A 17,698-nucleotide genomic window follows, 5' to 3' on the forward strand; every position below is an offset into this window, starting at 1 on the left:
GGTGTCTTATCAACACAGACAGCAGGGCAGAGTCGTTCAGAGCAAGGCCTGGGACCCAGACCAGGTCCCAATTCCTGACTCACCTTTACGGGCTGCGTGCATGACTCTGGGCCATCTCAACCTCGCTGACTGCATTTCCTTCTTTGTGAAAAAGGGACAAAAGCACATCCCTAATAGAGTTGTTGTCGGAATCAAATGCAAGTGTGCGTGCCAGGAGATCCAGCAAATGGCAACTGCTCTCCAACGGCTACAACCAGCCCGTCCACAGGGCCACCCCCGCTACTCTCGCCCAACAGAGCTGGTGGGGTGAGGGCGCACACTGCCTCCTGGGGCAGACCTTCCAGGGCACACACAGGCCGCCCTCTGAGACCCACACGTGCAAACACAGTAAGGATGCCTCCTGCGTGTGCAGCTTCATAACAGCAGCTCCTCAGGCTGGTCCTGGGCACCCCCTTTCCTCAGGTGAGCGCCTCCTCATTCCCGACTGAAGCCTGTGCCTCCCCTCACGGGCAGGCAGCTGTTCCTCAGGGCCATTTTTCAAAAAACGAAACCACCTTTTCGTCATTCCATGAGAAAAGTTGTGCTCACCATGGAGATGCAGAGCCCACCAGGCGCTGCCCGCCCCCACCGTGAACTTCCAGGGGCCTCTGCTAAGTGACAGGTCCAGGTGTGCCAGGGCCCTGGGAAGTCACGGATGACACTCTGCCGACAGCTGCAGAGAGCCTGTGCAGGAGGACAGGGGGAGGTGAGACAGGCAGCCAGGGTCCCCCCTGCAGCCACCCCGCCCTCCACACACACACACACACACACACACCACACACACACACACACACACACACACACAGAAAGCAGCCCAGCCCCGAGCTGGTGACCAGGACACGTGGGGAGGGAGGTGCTGGAACACGTGCCGTGACTTCAGAGCCCGTCGGAGCAGGTAGGTGTTGTCTGTTTCCCAGGAGGTGGAGTCCGGGGGCAGGGGAACTGGATGGGAGCCGGTGTGGCAGCAGAGGGTTTGAGACCTGGTTCTGCCATTTGCAGCTGGGACTTTGGGTGGCTGGGTGAGTGAACAGCCAGGCCAGCCCCCTGGGCCTCCTCTCTGCAGCCTGTGGGTCAGGTGTCATGAGCATCAGGGAAACGGCAGTGCCATGTGCCCACCGGCGGGAGGGCTGGCAAAGGCCCTGATGCTCCAAGAAATGACACTTTCCTGGGATTGACAAGGTCACACCCACCTGGGCTCTCTCTCCTCCACCCGGTGTGACCGGGAGGCCGCTGTTCCCACCGGGCTGGGAGGGCGCAGGGCAGGGAGAGAGCCCAGAGGCCAGGTGGCCCCAGAAACACAACAGCCGGTCCACTCGCCAGGGCCCGGTGCTGGTGCTCAGCCTGGTTGGGACTAGGGTCCATGATCGCTTGGGCCAAGAAGAGGTACCACTGCCCTGGCTGGTGTGGTTCAGTGATTACAGCTTGACCTGTGCATCAAGATCATGTACCTGGATTGCGGGTTCACTCCCTGTCCCCGGTCAGGGGGTGTATGGGAGGTAATCAATTGATGTCTCTTTCTCTCTCTCTCCCCCCCTCCCTCTCTCCCTCTTTCCTTCCCCTCTCCCTCCCTCTTATTTCCCTCCCTCTCCCTTTCTCTTCTACTCTCTCAGAAAAAGCAATGGATAGACTATCCTCAGGTGAGGATTAACAAAAACAAACAAACAAACAAACAAAACAAAACAAAAAAAAAAACACCCGGCCTCCATGGCTCAGTGGTTGAGCTTCAACCTATGAACCAGGAGGTCATGGTTCGATTCCCAGTCAGGGCACATGCCTGGGTTGTGGGCTCCATCCCTAATGTGGGGCATGCGGGAGGCAGCCAATCTATGATTCTCTCTCATCATTGATGTTTCTATCTCTCTCTCCCTCTTCCTTCCTCCCCGAAATCAATAAAAATATATTTTAGAAGAAGAAGAAGAAGAGGAGGAGGAGGAAGAGGAGGAGGAGGAAGAGGAGGAGCAGGAGGAGGAGGAGGAGGAGGAGGAGGAGGAGGAGGAAGAGGAGGAGGAGGAGGAGGAGGAGGAGGAGGAGGAGGAGGAGAAGGAGGAGGAGGAGGAGGAGGAGGAGGAGGAGGAGGAGGAGGAGGAGGAGGAGGAACCACCACCCCTAACAAGAATGGGCCACATCCCTGGGAAAATGTTCCCAGCTCAGGAAGCGAGTGGACAGGACAGTGTCTCTGGGCTCAGGGTGAGATGCAGAGCGGGGCTTCCTCACACACTGTTTCTCACAAAAGCATTCCCTGGTGTCTGGAATGTGTGCCGGGTGTCTGCCCAGACACACAGAACATCTATACCTTCGAGGGACCAGGAGGCCGTTCCTGCTGGAGCTCCGCCTTCCTGCGCCTGCACCTGTGCGGCTGCTGAGGGGCCCCCGTGCCCACAGGCTGGGGGCGGGGTGCCCCCTCCGCCTCCATGTGGGGGCCATCCCACGCAGAGAAGTTTGTTTTGTCCCATAGCAACACCCATTATTATTCCAGACCAGCGAGGGAAGGGAGGTCAGGACTTGTGGGTGGGGAGCCGATGGTCAGGCCCCCAAGCCACGGAAAACAGGATACTAGCATTACCTCAGTCTCCAGTTCCCCAGGCCCAGCGGACACATGGCCCTCACCCTTCTCTCTTCCACAGCCCTAACCCAGGGGCCTCGGGGCCCTCCACAACGGCGCATGTCCCCACAGGAGGCCACAGGCAGGGGGCTTTCCAGACCGCACACCAGGACTCACGGCCTGTCTCAGACGCACAGGCCCAGAGGGCTCGGCTGGGAGGTGTGACAGCCGTGGAATCCAGCGTCTGACAAGCATTCTGATGTCAAATGGAAAATGAATGTACCTGCTCACTGGGCAGGACTCTCAGTGGGAGGGAGCAGAGAAACTCCTCGTCAGTCACACAGTACACAGCAGCCTCCACAGGTGTGCACAGGGTCTCAGGACGCCACGGCCCACCTCGCTGCAGGCCCCTGGGGGTCCATTCCACCTGGGACACTCACTGTGCGTGCGTGCATGTGTGCGTGTGCGTGTGCGTGTGCGTGTCTGTGAATCCTCATCCTAGGATATTTTTTCCATTGATTTTTTATTATTTTTTAATATATTTTATTGATATTTTACAGAGAGGAGGAAGGGAGAGAAATAGAGAGCTAGAAACGTCGATGAGAGAAACATCGACCAGCTGCCTCTTGCACACCCCCTACTGGGGATGTGCCCGAAACCAACATACATGCCCCTGACCGGAATCGAACCTGGGACCTTTCAGTCTGCAGACCGATGCTCTACCACTGAGCCAAACCAGTTTCGGCTCCATTGATTTTTTTTTTTTTTTGGGGGGGGGGCTCCATTGATTTTTTAGAGAGAATGGAAGGGAGGTAGGAAAGGGGGAGAGAGGGAGAGAGAAACATCGATGTGGGAGAGACACATTGACTGCTTGCCCCTTACATGCACCCTGACCGGGGCCAGGGGTCAAACCTGATACCCTGGTACATGCCCTTGACCTGGAATCAAACTTTCAACCCCTCAGTGTGCGGGCGAATGCTCTAACTACTGCACTCCAGCCAGGGCAGGAACTCACACTGTTTGAAAGGAAGATTTTCCAGCCTCGTCCAAGAGCCTGTAGCCTTAGCTGTCCTGTGGCCAGCTGAGGAGCACCAGCCCCACCCGTGCTCACTTGTCCCATCCCCTTTTTTATGCTGGGCCCTCCAGAAGGGCTCACAGAAGCAGGTGTGGACTAAGGGAAATCCAGGAAAAGCATGAGAGCAACGATTCGAACCACAGAATTAAACGGAGGACTCTGAGCACAGGAGTGGTGGGAACCCTATGCTCTAAGGCAAGGGTTAGCTCCGTGTCATTTTGACGTGTTAACCAACAAATACTTAATAAGCTGCAGTTCGAGGTCTTCGGGAACTCCCCAGGCCTCAGATGTCTATGGCAGCGCAGGCCAGGGTCCCCATCTACACATCTGAGTCGAGAACAGCTCCCCAAGTGGTGGGTGACGCTGGCCAGGACCGCGCTCGCGCTGGGCAGCTCTGAGCTCCGTGTCCGTGAAGCCGGAGCAGAGCAGAGCGGCAGTGCAAGGGGCCACGGAGGACCGAAGAGGAGCCCGCAGGCAGGCAGCCACCAGAGGAGGGGCGCCTGCGGCTCTCGGCACCAAGCTGCAGGAAGAGCCGGGACCTCAACCCAGACGGGTGCGCAGAGGGACCCACGGCACCCCTGAAAAACACCACCTACTTCTCCCGCCTTCGGACACAGGAGCACATCGTGACTTCGCGTCCTTGGTGACAGCGATCCTGGTGGTGGTCACACGGGAGGGGCGTGCTGACTAGGCAGGCAGGCAGGAGCCTTCCTGGATGCTGGAATGTTCCACACCTTGACCTGAATAGTGGTCACCCAGGTGCACACACACGAAGTTGGGTCCGGCTGCATGCCGGAGTTGAGTGTCCTTTGCTGTCACACCCGCTGGACGTCACCCAGGAGACCCAGCGTGGTAAGGCAGCCTGGAGCCGCTTCCGGGAAGGCTGAGCGTCCTTGGGCAAGAGCAAGAAAGGGTGGGGCTGCTGGACGGTCGGCAGGGACCAGGAGATGTGAAGAACCCCGCCCCCAGCCCGCCCCGATCTGTTCACTTGATGAATGAACCTTCGCTGGCCTGTAACTTTTAAGGTGGGATACGGCCTGTCCTGGCTACCTCTGTACCCCGGCCCCAGGTCTGGCACACAGCAGCTGTGAGGAAACAAACGGACGGCGGGTGGACCCAGACTGTCAGGGACAGCCACCAAGCAGAGGACTGTGCAGCAAGAACCAGCTGCAGAGATGCAAGAAGAGCAGCGACTGTTCCCCCAAAAGCAAGAGGCCTTCCTTCCCCCGCTCCAGACCCACACAGCCCTGGGGATCTGTCTCCTCCACAGCACAAGCCCGGAACACCCGCACCTGGGCTTCAGGGCTGCCTGAGGGAGAGGAGTCAGGACCCTCACCCCCACCCCCCCACCGGCCAGGGCCACGGGCAGTTGGTAAAGCACGTGGCTCTGACCTCGGGCGCTTCCTGAGACTCCCTGGACATCAGCGCGGTTAGAACGGAGCTGAAAACAGAACCCATCCTGCAAGGCTGTGATGGCGATACATCAGTGATTATTTGCCATCACTCTGTATGTTGAACAGTGTCTGACACATAAGTGCCTCTCTAGGCGGAGTGGTTAATAAGTTTGAAGAAATACTTGTGGACACAAACTACACAGGGGGCCGTGTCCAGGCTGGGCCATCATTGCTCCGGGTTCACAGGGAGCAGACATCTGTGGCCAGGACGGGGGCAGCCAGCAAACCTGACAACAGCCGGCTGAACGGGGGCAGCCAGCAAACCTGACAACAGCCGGCTGAACCAGTGTGACACCTGACCCACAGGACCCCTTCCCCGTTCGCGTCGTGGGGCTGCTGCTGTCCTCACTCCAGGCTCCTTCCTTCCTGGACTCGAAAAGCCCAGGAGGCCCCATCAGGGGAGAAGTCAGGATGCCTCCCCTTTCTGCTGATTCCTAAGTGGTAGAGTTTGACACCTTGACCGGTTGCATCTGTCGACCCCTGACACTCCTCCCTTCCCTGACGCGGGGAGGATCCTCTGTCTGAAACGCCATGGGTCCCAGGCAAGGGCTTGAGACCAGGAAGGAGCATAGGGCTTTCTATTGCTCCCAAGCTTGTAATACTGACACCATCAGTGCCCACACACTGACACCCCCGCTGGGGTCCCTGAGGAGAGTCTCCTCTGGGTACAACGTCCCACATCAAGTCCCCAAACCTGTTTGAGCGTGGCATGCACAGATACAGCAAAACCGGAACCTTATAAGGGTGTAGCTGGCACACAGGTGAGTCAAACTGTGTCAGGCGGTTCTCAACGGGCCCTCGGAAGGCAAGGGCCCAGCACCCGTGGGGAGCCTGGCCGTGAGCCAGCGCAGCAGACGGAAGGGCGTGTCCCTGCAGGCCCTGCCAGGCACCCAGCACCCTCAGCCAGAGGCAAGATGTGGGGACCAGGGGACACACCGACTTACAGCACGGTCACCGCAGCCCCACGGGCACTGAACGGACAAGCAGCTCCAGAGCCCCCTGAGAACAGGAAGAGTGACAGGAGAAAGGCGCAGGGAAGAAGCAGACGCACAAACAGCCGACAGATACGAAGAGTTTCAGTTCACTAACACCTAACACACAAATCAAAACCAAAGGACAGTGTTCTAATCGGGAGAGGATAAGAAAATGGAGCTTTGGAGGGACGGAGAGGGATGGGTAGATATGAAAGAGGGCATATAACTTTCTATAAGAAAACTTAGCGATATGTACCAAAAGCCTTCACCCAGAAATTCCACTTCTAGGAATTTGTCCTCAAAAATAATGAGAGTTCTGAACGGATTTAACAGAATCAGTATTCTTTATCTACTTTATATGCTTATTCAAAGATTTAAATAGGAAGATGTTATTCACAGCGTTTATTATAGAAAAAGTTGGAAATGCAAGATTGGTTAAATTAATCAGCATGTAGTCATTTTGAAAATATGTTTTCCAAAAATATTTATGACAGGAGAAAACATTTGCAGCTTACACCGTGAAGTTGGAGCGGGGAGAGTGTAACATGCCTACAAAACACAGTCCTGATTCTGTAAAGCAAAGACGAAGGCACACATCCCGGATACAAAGGGTCCGAAGGCCATGCAGCAGCCCTAAGCCACGGCTCATCTTTGGACCAGAAAAGTAACCCGCCCGCCCACTCCCCGCCCCTGCCTAATAAGGTTTCTAAGCTATAATGACACAGGTATTTGTTTAGACTCCAAAAAGGCCTCTAACGAAGTAGTGAAAACTGCATAGAAGCCTCCTGTAGTGTTATTCTCCCCCAACACAGCAGACACTGCCCTGTGAGTGTACACGCGGTCCTCCGTCCCTCCTCGGAGAAGTACCCCCGTGCGAGCACTGGGACTGGGGCCCTGGGGGGAGGGCAGCACAGAAGAGGGGTCAGAGGACAGAGGAGCCTGCCTGCGGGGTGGAAACGTGGGATGGGCTTAGGGGAGGGTCTCAGGGCAGAGAAGACTCAGGGACAGCATTGTGAGTGGGGCCAGGGAACATGGATGAGACCATTGTGGGACCCAAAACGGGGCTCCAACCAGAGGGTGGGTGAGGGTGCAGCACCTGCTGAGAGAGGGTACTGTGTTCCTCCGCGTTCTCAGGCTGCATGAAAGGCACCGCTGAGAGTTCTCCATGGTGCTGTGCTGCTTCCTACTTCTCCTCACATGACAACTCGTCACCAATGGCTTTGTCCCCTGCGGACTCTCCCAGCACTGGCTTTCTTGTACCCTCTGGTGGGCCACGACTTGCTCCCCCCAGATACCTGCAGGGCCCCTCCCTCCCACGTAAGCGGAAAAACAGGGGCCCCACAGCCAGAACTGGGGAGTCACAAGTATTAAGGCAAAAGTGTTTGGGAAAGTGTAAGAGGCTACATGAGGGGGGAGAGCCACAGGGTCAAGAAATACTGTCCCCAAAGCTCTGGGAATTGACCAGCTGACCTCAACCATCCTGAGTGGATCAGAGGTGGTTTTTAGACCAAATATCCTGAAATGCAACAGAATCCTGACCTGCAGGCTTAACTCTTACAACTGTGGGTGCTGTGCAGTTTTCGAAGTGCTTTCTCGCGCATCGCCTCGTTGGGTCTGAGGAGGTAACAGAGCAGGTACCATGCCCATTTCACAGATGAACAACTGAGGCTCAGAAAAGTTAAGTGACTTGCATGAACACTCACAGGGTAGTAGATGTCAGAACCATCTGGATTCAGCTCCCCTGGCACCAGTTAGCTCACATACAAACCCTGCTGCATTTAGGTTAAATAAAGTCATCACTGCCCTAGCGGTTTTGCTTGGTGGATAGAGCGTCAGTCTGTGGGCCAAAAGGTCCTGGGTTCAATTCCGGTCAAGGGCATGTACCCCTGTTGCAGGTTCCTCCCTGGCCCACCCTGGTCAAGGCGAGCACAGGAGGCAACAAGTCAGTGTGCTTCTCTCTCTCACATAAATGTTTCTCTCTGTCTTCTCCTCTCTCTTCCACTCTCTTTAGAATCAATAGAAAAATATCCTCGGTGAGGATTTAAAAAACAAAGACATCACGGACACAAAGCTCTGCCTCCTGTACTCTGGCAGCAGAAGTAAAGCTCCTGCAGAGACGGACTCCGGGAGAGGGTCAGCGGGAGGGTGGGCGCAGAGGGAAGAGCCTCGTGGAGCCTCTACAGACAGCAAGGTGAGCCCATCCCCTGAGAGGGACAGGGCTGTAGAACCAGCCGGGCTCTCGGGGCCCACCTGATGCGGTCCTTCCAGGAGTGCTCCCAAATTCAACCAAAACTCTGGCTCTGCACTCACCTCCAGAGGAGCATGCACTGCACCTGAACTAGAACTCAGGATCAGGATGCACCCCACTGGGCTGCCAGCACGCCCACACCCTCAGTGCCCAAGGAGAGACTAAGACAGAGCCTTACTCTCCAACCCCCAGCAGCCTGCACGGACTGGCAGTCCAGAAGAGCTGGATAGACCGTGGGGGGCAGGCGGGGCATTGGCTCCAGAGGGATCCTGTGCACCAGGCAGCGCCCCCCTCTGCCCTCTGCCCTGCCCCCCTCCATAGTGCCATCCAGGAATGGCATTCACGTTAGTGTCACTCAGTGCACACTCAGAATCAAGTAGCCATGTGAAGGGGCAGCAGGAGGGACCTTGTGACAGCGCTGGTGGTGACAGGAATGTGCACGCGACCTCCTCACATGCCAACGGGGCGGCTGAGGTCCTGGATGTGACTCTGGCGACAAGAAGCCACTTTGAGGAGTCTCTATTTTATCCCACAACAGCCTATGGTGATCTCACTAGAAAGTTTTTAAAAAATGAAACACCACACTGCTATGGTGTTGGACCATGAGCTCAAAAAGCCAGATTCCCACTGAGCTAAAGAAACGGACATCGATTTGTAACTCCTACACGTGCCTGCGGGTTCTTCTCCCATAGGACTCAGCCGGCACGTTTGATTTTGGGGGTGGGGGCACTCACTGCCAGGCTCAAGGGCGGATGGGTGGGGGTGGGGGCCGCGGAATCAGCATGGGAGGAGGGAGGATGCAAACTTAGTGGAAACGAGGGGTTCGTAGAAAACCCGTAAGACTGAAGATGAGAACGAAATCCTGCAACTCATTGCAGCTTCGAAACCCCCAACCCCCTTCCTCTGCGGATGTCCTGGAAACCCTACACCAGAGGATCCCCCTAGTCGGTAGGGGCGCTGGTACGGGGCCGCGGCGGGACTTGTCTCCCCAAAGGCCCGGCCAGGGTGTACGCGCCCCAAGGCCCCAAAAGTGCGCGCAGGTGGGGATCAGCGCCCACCCTCCGCCCCGCCCTCCCACCAGGCAGGCTGCTGGGCCAGACTTGGCCGCAGGGAGGGGGCCCCCGAGAGAAAGGACCAAAGGGCCGGCTTCCAAGCAGCGGGCAGCGAAAGGCCCAGTGGGGTAGGGGGCCTTCCCCAGGACCCCGAGCATCTGCAGCTCCGCCTCCGCCCGAGGGGTGCCCCCACATCAAGACCATCGCAGACAAAAGCGTCTGGGGCGAAGGAGCCGCCTCTGCCAAGCACAGAAGCGCCAGATCCTATCAGCCAGGAGCCCGAACGCGCACTGCTGCCCGCAAGTTGGGGCACGCCGGAGCCGGGCGCGGGCAGCGGGAGAAGCCGCCGGCCGGGCGCGCCCTGGGAGGCTGGGCCGGGTGCGCGCCCCGGGGCTGGGGGGTCCGGCCCGGGGGTTCGGGGCTGGCTGCGGTCTCCTCGTCGCCGGTTCTGAGGCTGCTCCGAGGAAGGAGGCGGTAGGTACGGTCAGGGACCTCCCCCGGCCCGGGCCCCCGAAGCCCCTCTCCACCGTGCCGGCGGCGTGCCGGGCGCCTGCGGCTCGCGGAACAAAAGAGCCGCTCCCGCCGAGGGTCCGGAGCCCGCGCAGACCGGCCGATGGCTCAGCCCCCGGAGCGCCCGAGCCCCTGCCGGACCCCACCAGGCTGCGTGCGGGCTTTGTGTCCGCGCAGGGGCGGGAAGGACGGCCGGACCCTGCCGATCCCAGACGGCGCCCGCGCTCCGGAGCTGCGGCCGGAGCGGGGCCGCCCCCCGCGGCGCAGGGGGCACCCATTCATTCTCCGGGGGTGGCAGAGCCCGCCCGGGCTCACCTTGCTCTTGACTTCCACCGCACTGCAGTCGTAGAAGCGCAGGGTCTGAGACTTGTGGAAACTCCGGTTCATGATTCCGGCCCTGCTCCGCCTCGTCTTCGCCCTCGCCCCGCGCCAGGGGCTCCGGAGAGACGCTGGGGGCGGCGCCCACCGCCGGGGCCTCGGTCCCAGCCCGCGCTCTCGGGCCGCGGGGCCGGTCGGACTGCGGCGGCGGCCCGAGCTGGGCTGGCCGGCCGCGCGCCTCGGGGACTTGGGCGGCCGCGCGCGGGAGGAGCGGAGGAGGCAGGCGCGCGCCGCCCGGAGCACCCGCACCCCGAGCACCCGCCGCCAGTCTCCACCCCGCGCCCCGAGGAACCGCCCCCTCCAGGAGCCACCCTGCCACTGAGAGCCCGCCCTAGGGCCCGCCTCCCCCCAATCCCCGCCCCGCGCCCCGAGGACCCGCCCTCGAGCCCTAAGGACCCTTGTTCACCCCAAACCCGGAGCACCCGCCCTGCGAGGAACGCCCCCCCCCCCCGCCGGAGGACCTGCCCCCGGGGATCCGGGGGACCTTTTCCGAGTCCCACCCCCCACTCGCGGAGGACGGATCTCCCGAGGACCCGCCCCCAAGGCTGCTGATCTTGCATGGAGCGCACTTCTCGGTACGCAATGCCAAACCCGGGCGAAAAAGCATCGCCTCACTCCCACCCCCACCTCGGGTGCCTCATTTCCACCTCCGCACTCCACCCCGCCCCTACCCCGCGCTTTCTCTCTCCAACTCACCCCGCTTCAACTGCCCTGCCCGGGAAGGGGGTGGCTTTGGACTGTTTTGTCATCATCGTCTTGGATGATAGGGGAACCACACTAGGCCATAGAGTATGAACATCACTCAACCCTTTCATACAGATTGCCAAATGGCATTAGCCAAAATCTGATTTTCATTTAATTTCACTGCATGTCCTGTTACTGCAGGATATGATCACAGAAGGACAGAATTACAGCCCCTGCCCATAAGAGAGAAAAAAGCTGGCCAGGGGGCCAGACATACAGAGTTCCAATGCAAGGCGCTGGAAAGCAAGCAAGCCAACAAAAATGCCAAGAGAGTCCCACAGAAGCAGGGGGAAACTATTCCAGACAGAAGGTTGAGGATGTCCACTGGTCTGAAAGGTGGAAAGGAACTGGTATATTAGTTTATTATCTACACAAAATTTAATAAATTCCAGGTTTCCAAAAGATAGTATTGGGCGAGCTCAGAGAGAGCAGACTGTGCACAGAGGAGCTGACTTTCCCTCAAAGGACAATTTCCTAAGCTGAATACCAACCCAGAGAAGAGTCACAGGTTGCTGCTGATTGCTGACAGTGGACATTATGTTCTATTTGGGTAGGAGAGGCTCAGAGCATGCTCAGGTGAGACAAGAGGCTGGGGTGAGGGGGAAATTCTAGGGTGGGATAGCACCTACTAGCAAACTTGGGGCTTGAAGAGTGGGAGAAAAGGCTGGAAGTTCCAGAATTCCAAGCTTGATGGGATGAAGGCATGTCTGTCATACCCGTGACACAGTGTGGTCCAAGGCCCAGCAGCCCCTGCTCCAGCAAGCACTGGAGAGGCATTCCCCACCCAGATCCACTGAAGTGGGCTCTGCACTTGAACAAGATCTTGGAAGGGTTCTTGGGTGGCAGCTATCGGCTGCCTTGTCAGTTCTTGATTAGGAAAGCTGGCAGTTCCCATGTGAGCCTGAGTTTTCAGCCACAACTTGGCTAGGGCGTCAAGCCTATGAGTAGACAAGAACAGCTGAGCCTTCGGCTGGAAAGCTTCTTTTCTGATCCAGCAGCACTGTTGTAAATCTCTCCACAGGTCCTGGCCTGACACATAGCCGTGGGTCAGAGAAGACTGGAGGCCCATGGGTGGGCTCTCTCTAGCTGGCGGGTGGGCTCCAAATGGTGCAAACTTGCCCCAGTCACATGCTGATGGCCACTGACAGTTATCTCTGAGCCAGCACCTCAGCAACGCGTCCAGAGATTTCAGTGAAATTAAATGTTGAGATTCAGCATAGGGGCCGGGAATCTGGCGAAGCCTTGTATTTCCACGATGGCCTGCAGGCATCTCATGGAGGACCTGAGCCTAGATGACCTAGCTGACCTTGGACAATTCACTTAACTCACCTCAGATTTCGTTTGTGAAGTGGATGCTGCAGTGCTTCTCTGGCCTGCTTCATGGCGACATCCTGGCAACCAAAAGACTCATCGGCTGAGGCCCCGCTTCGAAATCATTCAACTGCTCTGCCAGTACCACTTGTAGGAGGGGTGCTGTGCTTTCCCAGGGAGAGAGCCAGGCGTGGGCACCGTTCCCCTTGAGATGAAGTAACACGCCAGCCATAGGCATTCCTTCACTAAGGCTGGGGCTACAGATGAACACTCTCACACTTATACAGGGCTCACTGCTGGCTTCGGGGAGGGGGCGGGGCCCAATCCTCCAGAATGACCTATCCAGAATTGGTGCCCGAACCCCTCGGGATCTAAAAGGAAACATGTTGTAGACTCAGGAAAGTGTATTCCCCCAAAGCCCTAGGTTTTCCTTCCAGTTGTCAGTAGCTTAAATGGAAGCAACAGTCGTTTTTAAATCTCTAACTTTAAAGGTACATGGTGACTAAAGGCAATTTCATCAGAAAAAAAAGGGGGGGTGGGTTTTAATAAATAACAGAGATAAATTGTTTTTTAGATAATAGAGAGAAAAAAGGTCACCCTCATGTGAGTTGCTGAATCAGCAGATCTTGTTGATGGAGAGGATATTGTGATGGGGAAGAGACCATGGAGGTGAGGCCATGACAGAGAAGAGGCTGTGGTGGCACGGAGACCACAACAAGGAGAGACTGCGGTGCGGAGGAGACCAGGAGGCTGTGCCGGGGACTGTGGCGGGGAGCAGATGGTGTGGGGAGGGGACTGTGACAGGGAGGAGACTATGGAAGTGAGGAGAATGACAGAGAATAGACCATGGTGGGGAAGAAACTGTGAGGAGAGAAGACAGTGACGGGGAGGAGGCTGTGAAGGAGGCCTGGGTGGGAGGATAAGGGACCATGGAGACAGATGTGCATAGTACGTTCCCAGGCCCAAATATACTTAATACCTACTTCAGCAAGAAAGTTCAGCAGTATTTTTTTTTAAATATATTTTATTGATTTTCCACAGAGAGGAAGAGAGAGGGATAGAAGAGTTAGAAACATCGATGAGAATCATCGATCAGCTGCCTCCTGCACACCCCCTACTGGGGATGTGACTGCAACCAAGGTACATGCCCTTGACCAGAATCGAACCCAGGACCTTCCTGTCCGCAGGCCAATGCTCTATCCATTGAGCAAAACCGGATTCAGCAGCAGTATTTTTTGTGTAGTGAACTTTTTACAAAAAAATATTGGTGTGTGTTTTGGCTTTTTTTGTTTTGTATTTTGTGTGTGTGTGTGTTTGTGTGTGTGTTTAAGCTCATATATATATTTTATATATATTATTGATATTTCACAGAGAGGAAGGGACAGGGATAAAGAGTTAGAAACATTGATCAGCTGCCTCCTGCGCACACACACACCCCCACCAGGGACGTGCCCACAACCAAGGCACATGCCCCTGACTGGAATTGAACCTGGGACCCCCAAGTCCATAGATCGACACTCCATCCACTGAGCCAAACCGGGCAGGGCCAAAATAATATTGTTGATAATCTTACATATGCACACAAATGGTGCTTTATTTTTAATGAGGAATGGGATATTTGCATAATCTCAAAGTACCTTCCCACATAGGTATTAACTACAAAGGGAAATAGTGTGATTTTACAGTGGGTAAGTCTGGCAGACACCATTTAATAAAATGAATGCCAGTAATGGGACAAGCCAAAATTGTGCACCATCTGACTGCATGCAGCAGTGTATTAATAGTGAGAAAAGCTGTTGGGAGATTATAACATTACCAAATGTAGGTAGCATTTTTAAATAAACACATTTCAAATAAAATTAACCATTCAAGCATTCTCTTCCTGATGGTCTCTCTTGCACATCATCTGTCCTTATAGGCAGATGAACCTGCCTGTTGAGGAACATAGAGCATGTAAAGAAAGACAGTCTTTTAAGACTTTTATGCTAATCTCAGTAGTTTGAGTTATGCAGCCAAATGATCTGGATTGAGGCAGACTTCATATGACAAAGCAAAGATTGTTCTGGTTATCCTTGAAAGTATACTGTGTTTTATTCTTTTATATCTTCCTGTCTAATCTTTTTTTTATTTTTATTTTTTGCAGTCACTTTCAAAACCAGTGGTAGGGAGGGCACAATATGGATGCCATCTAATCTATCCTAATGCAGATCACTGCTAGTAAGCAGCTTCTAATTAACCACTCAGGAAGTGGCAAAGACCCATTCTCTTTATCTAGTGCACATGTGTCAAACACAAGGCCCGCAGGCCAAATCCGTCCCGCCAGGCCTTGCAATGTGGCCCGCACCGCGCTGTCATCACTGCACTCCGCTGCGTTTTCATCACAATGACAGTTTATGACTGTTCAGTAAACCATTCGGCCCGCGATTTAGGCTGGATTTTAGATTTTGGCCCCTTCTCTGATTGAGTTCGACACCCCTATTCTAGTGCATGAAAAATAGAGTGTATGATTATACAGGACCACTTCTTATGAAATAAGGAAGAACTCATCTCCCCGCCATTTTCTAAGTGGAAAAACAGGCAAAGAGGGACAAGAACTTGGCATAGATCCTCAGATGTGATAGAATAAGGTTAAGCAGTTCGTATTCAGAACTTAAGTTTTGAGAAATTAGATTAAGTATATTGTTTAAAATTCAGATATTGTGGGTATTTTGGTATATAGTGTACAGCTCTAAACATATATTTAAGAATTTATTTCTAAGCGGGGATAAGAACTTTTGATATGGTAATGTCCCCAGAATATCTAACTTTATTACTGAATAGCTCTCATATTGAATTTACCAACCTTGTCATTTTAGTTTTTAAAATACTGAATTGATGCCATGTTTAACATTTCTGTAGCAATACATCTATTTTTAGTATCTTTAATCATCAAATCCATTAACACAGAATGTTAGGTGGAAGCCAAAGAAAATAGGTAAGATATGGAAAGACTACGGCTAGAAAATTGTATAGTACTGGCTATTGATATATGTGTACTCTGCTTGCTTCTCATTTAGTAATAAGCATATTTGACAAAGATGGCCTTTTATATCACCTGAGAATAAAAGAAAACAGTGAACTAGACAGTGACCAGGAAACAAGGCACCAAGAGTTCCTAGAGTAGCAACATGCAGCTCTCATCTGAGGTTATTGTTTTTTAATAAGTTTTAGAAGAGCACCTATCTTAAAACTGGTCAGCAGGCCTTTGTTAATGCACTGAAGAGTCATATCACTAAAGGAGAGAGCTGTCATGGGTGGGGCTGAACTTGGGGCTTCCCCAGAGCATCAGCTGTGGTGCCCCTTCTTTTGTGTAAGTTGTCTTACTGGTGTACACATTCACTCTAGTTATGTGAAAAGCACTTACAAAATCTAGACAAATACAGTTTTTAAAAGTAACTAAAAGTTGCCCTTGCTGGTTTGGCTCAGTGGATAGAGTGTCAGCCTAGAGACTGAAAGGTCTCAGGTTTGATTCTGGTCAAGGGCATGTACCACGGTTAGAGGTTCCTCCCTGGCTCAGGCTCTGGTCAGGGGTGTGCAGGAGGCAACCAATCTATGTGTTTCTCTTACATTGATATTTCTGTCTTTCTCTCCGAAAACCAATGGAAAAATATCATCAGGTGACAATTAAAAAATAATAATCTATATATATAAAAGCCTAAGTAGCCATTAGACCGAACTACTGGAATAACCAGTCATCAGTCACTATGATGCACACTGATCACCAGGGGGAAGACACTCAATGCAGGAGCTGCCCCCTGGTGGCCACTGCACTCCTACAGCCAACCTCCCATGATCTGCCAACCTCACCCAACATGTGCATGAATTCATGCACCAGGCCTCTAGTAAAATGAATAAAAGTAACCAAATACTATCTTTTCTGAAAGATGCATAATTTCTCTACAATGATCTCAGGTATTTCCTGCCGTTTTCAGAAGTCATCTTCCACAAGAAAGCAGCAAACCTTGCATGAAGCTCCTGTCCTTTTTAGGACTAAAGATGCTTTCCTTGTAATGATAAGACCTTATCTCTAAATCTACCTGAAAGCCCCTTCCAGCATTCTCAGGAAAACTTTAAGAAAAACTATCCAATCCAGTAAAGACTTGGTGTTATTCATTGCTATTATTACTCAATTTTCGCCCTGTCAGGGTGGCTGAGTTGGTTAGAGCATCATCACCATGATACACCAAGATTGCTGGTTTGCTCCCTGGTGAGGGCACATAAAAGAATCAACCAATTTCCAAAACTGCTTTGGCATCAGCCTGCAGACTGAAAGGTCCCAGGTTTAATTCCGGTCTAAGGCATGCACCTTGGTTGTGGGCACATCCCCAGTAGGGGGTGTTCAAGAGGCAGATGATTGATGATTCCCTCTCATCGATGTTTCTAACTCTCTTTCCCTCTCTGTAAAAAAATCAATAAAAATATTTTTTAAAAGAATCAACCAATGAATGTGTAAGTGGATCCACTTGTTTCTCTAAAATCAATAAATTAAAAATGTTTTTAATTAATATTCTCATTTACTTTCACATAAATTTATTAAAATTTCCACATTGTGGATTGTAAACTGCAAGAAACTATGCTCTGTAAAGATATTCATGATAACTAAATTTGAATTTGTATAATATGACCACACAATCTTAGTTCATGCACAGTAAAACATGTCTATATGGTTGCTAAAGTTGGTTTATAATTTAAATATTAATAAAATTTTAAATTTTTATTGGAAAGCTTTCCTTCTTTTACTTTTTTTTTCTTTAAAAATAAACAACTGCCTTGCCTGTGTGGCTCACTGGTTGAGCACCAACCCATGAACCAGGAGGTCATGATTCAATTCCCAGTCGAACATATGCCTACATTGCGGGCTCTCTCCTGTGTGGGACATGCAGGAAGTAGCCAATGATTCTCTCTCAACATTGATGTTCCTATCTCTCTCTCCCTTCCTTTCTGAAATCAATAAAAAAATATATTTAAAAATAAACAATCATAGCCCTCGGTGGGTGGCTCAGCAGGTTAGAGCATCATCCTGATACACCAGGGTTGTAGATTTAATACCGGGTCAGGGCACATACAAGGTTTTTTTTATTTCTCTCCCTTCCTTTCTCTCTCTCTCAAAAATAAATAAACGAACAATCATATTGCTCATTTTATGAGTGGATAAAGTGGTTGAGGAAGCACCTTCTTTAAAAAGTTGTGGAAAACTAACCTTAGCTACTATTTAGCAGCATGCATTATATATTTTTCCTCTCAAAATGTGTAACTAGATCATTTGTACGATTTGTATGAATGATAGTATAATAGTATTTGTTTTCAAACTGACAATATGGTGGATTTAAAG

General features: G+C 52.9%; 1 protein-coding gene across 1 annotated transcript in view; it reads right to left on the minus strand.

Annotated features, from left to right (window-relative positions):
* PARD6G (par-6 family cell polarity regulator gamma) overlaps positions 1–10,426 on the minus strand; it is a 70,151-nt gene extending 59,725 nt beyond the window's left edge. Inside the window, exon 1 of the mRNA XM_036418146.2 lies at positions 10,210–10,426. Coding sequence (XP_036274039.1) covers positions 10,210–10,281 — 72 coding nt within the window. The 5' untranslated portion in view covers positions 10,282–10,426. The remainder of the gene's footprint in view (positions 1–10,209) is intronic.
* Between the last annotated feature and the right edge of the window lie 7,272 nt (positions 10,427–17,698).

The sequence above is a fragment of the Pipistrellus kuhlii genome, unplaced genomic scaffold (genome assembly GCF_014108245.1).
Source record: "Pipistrellus kuhlii isolate mPipKuh1 unplaced genomic scaffold, mPipKuh1.p scaffold_m20_p_6, whole genome shotgun sequence".
In the NCBI taxonomy this organism is placed as follows: Eukaryota; Metazoa; Chordata; class Mammalia; order Chiroptera; family Vespertilionidae; genus Pipistrellus; species Pipistrellus kuhlii.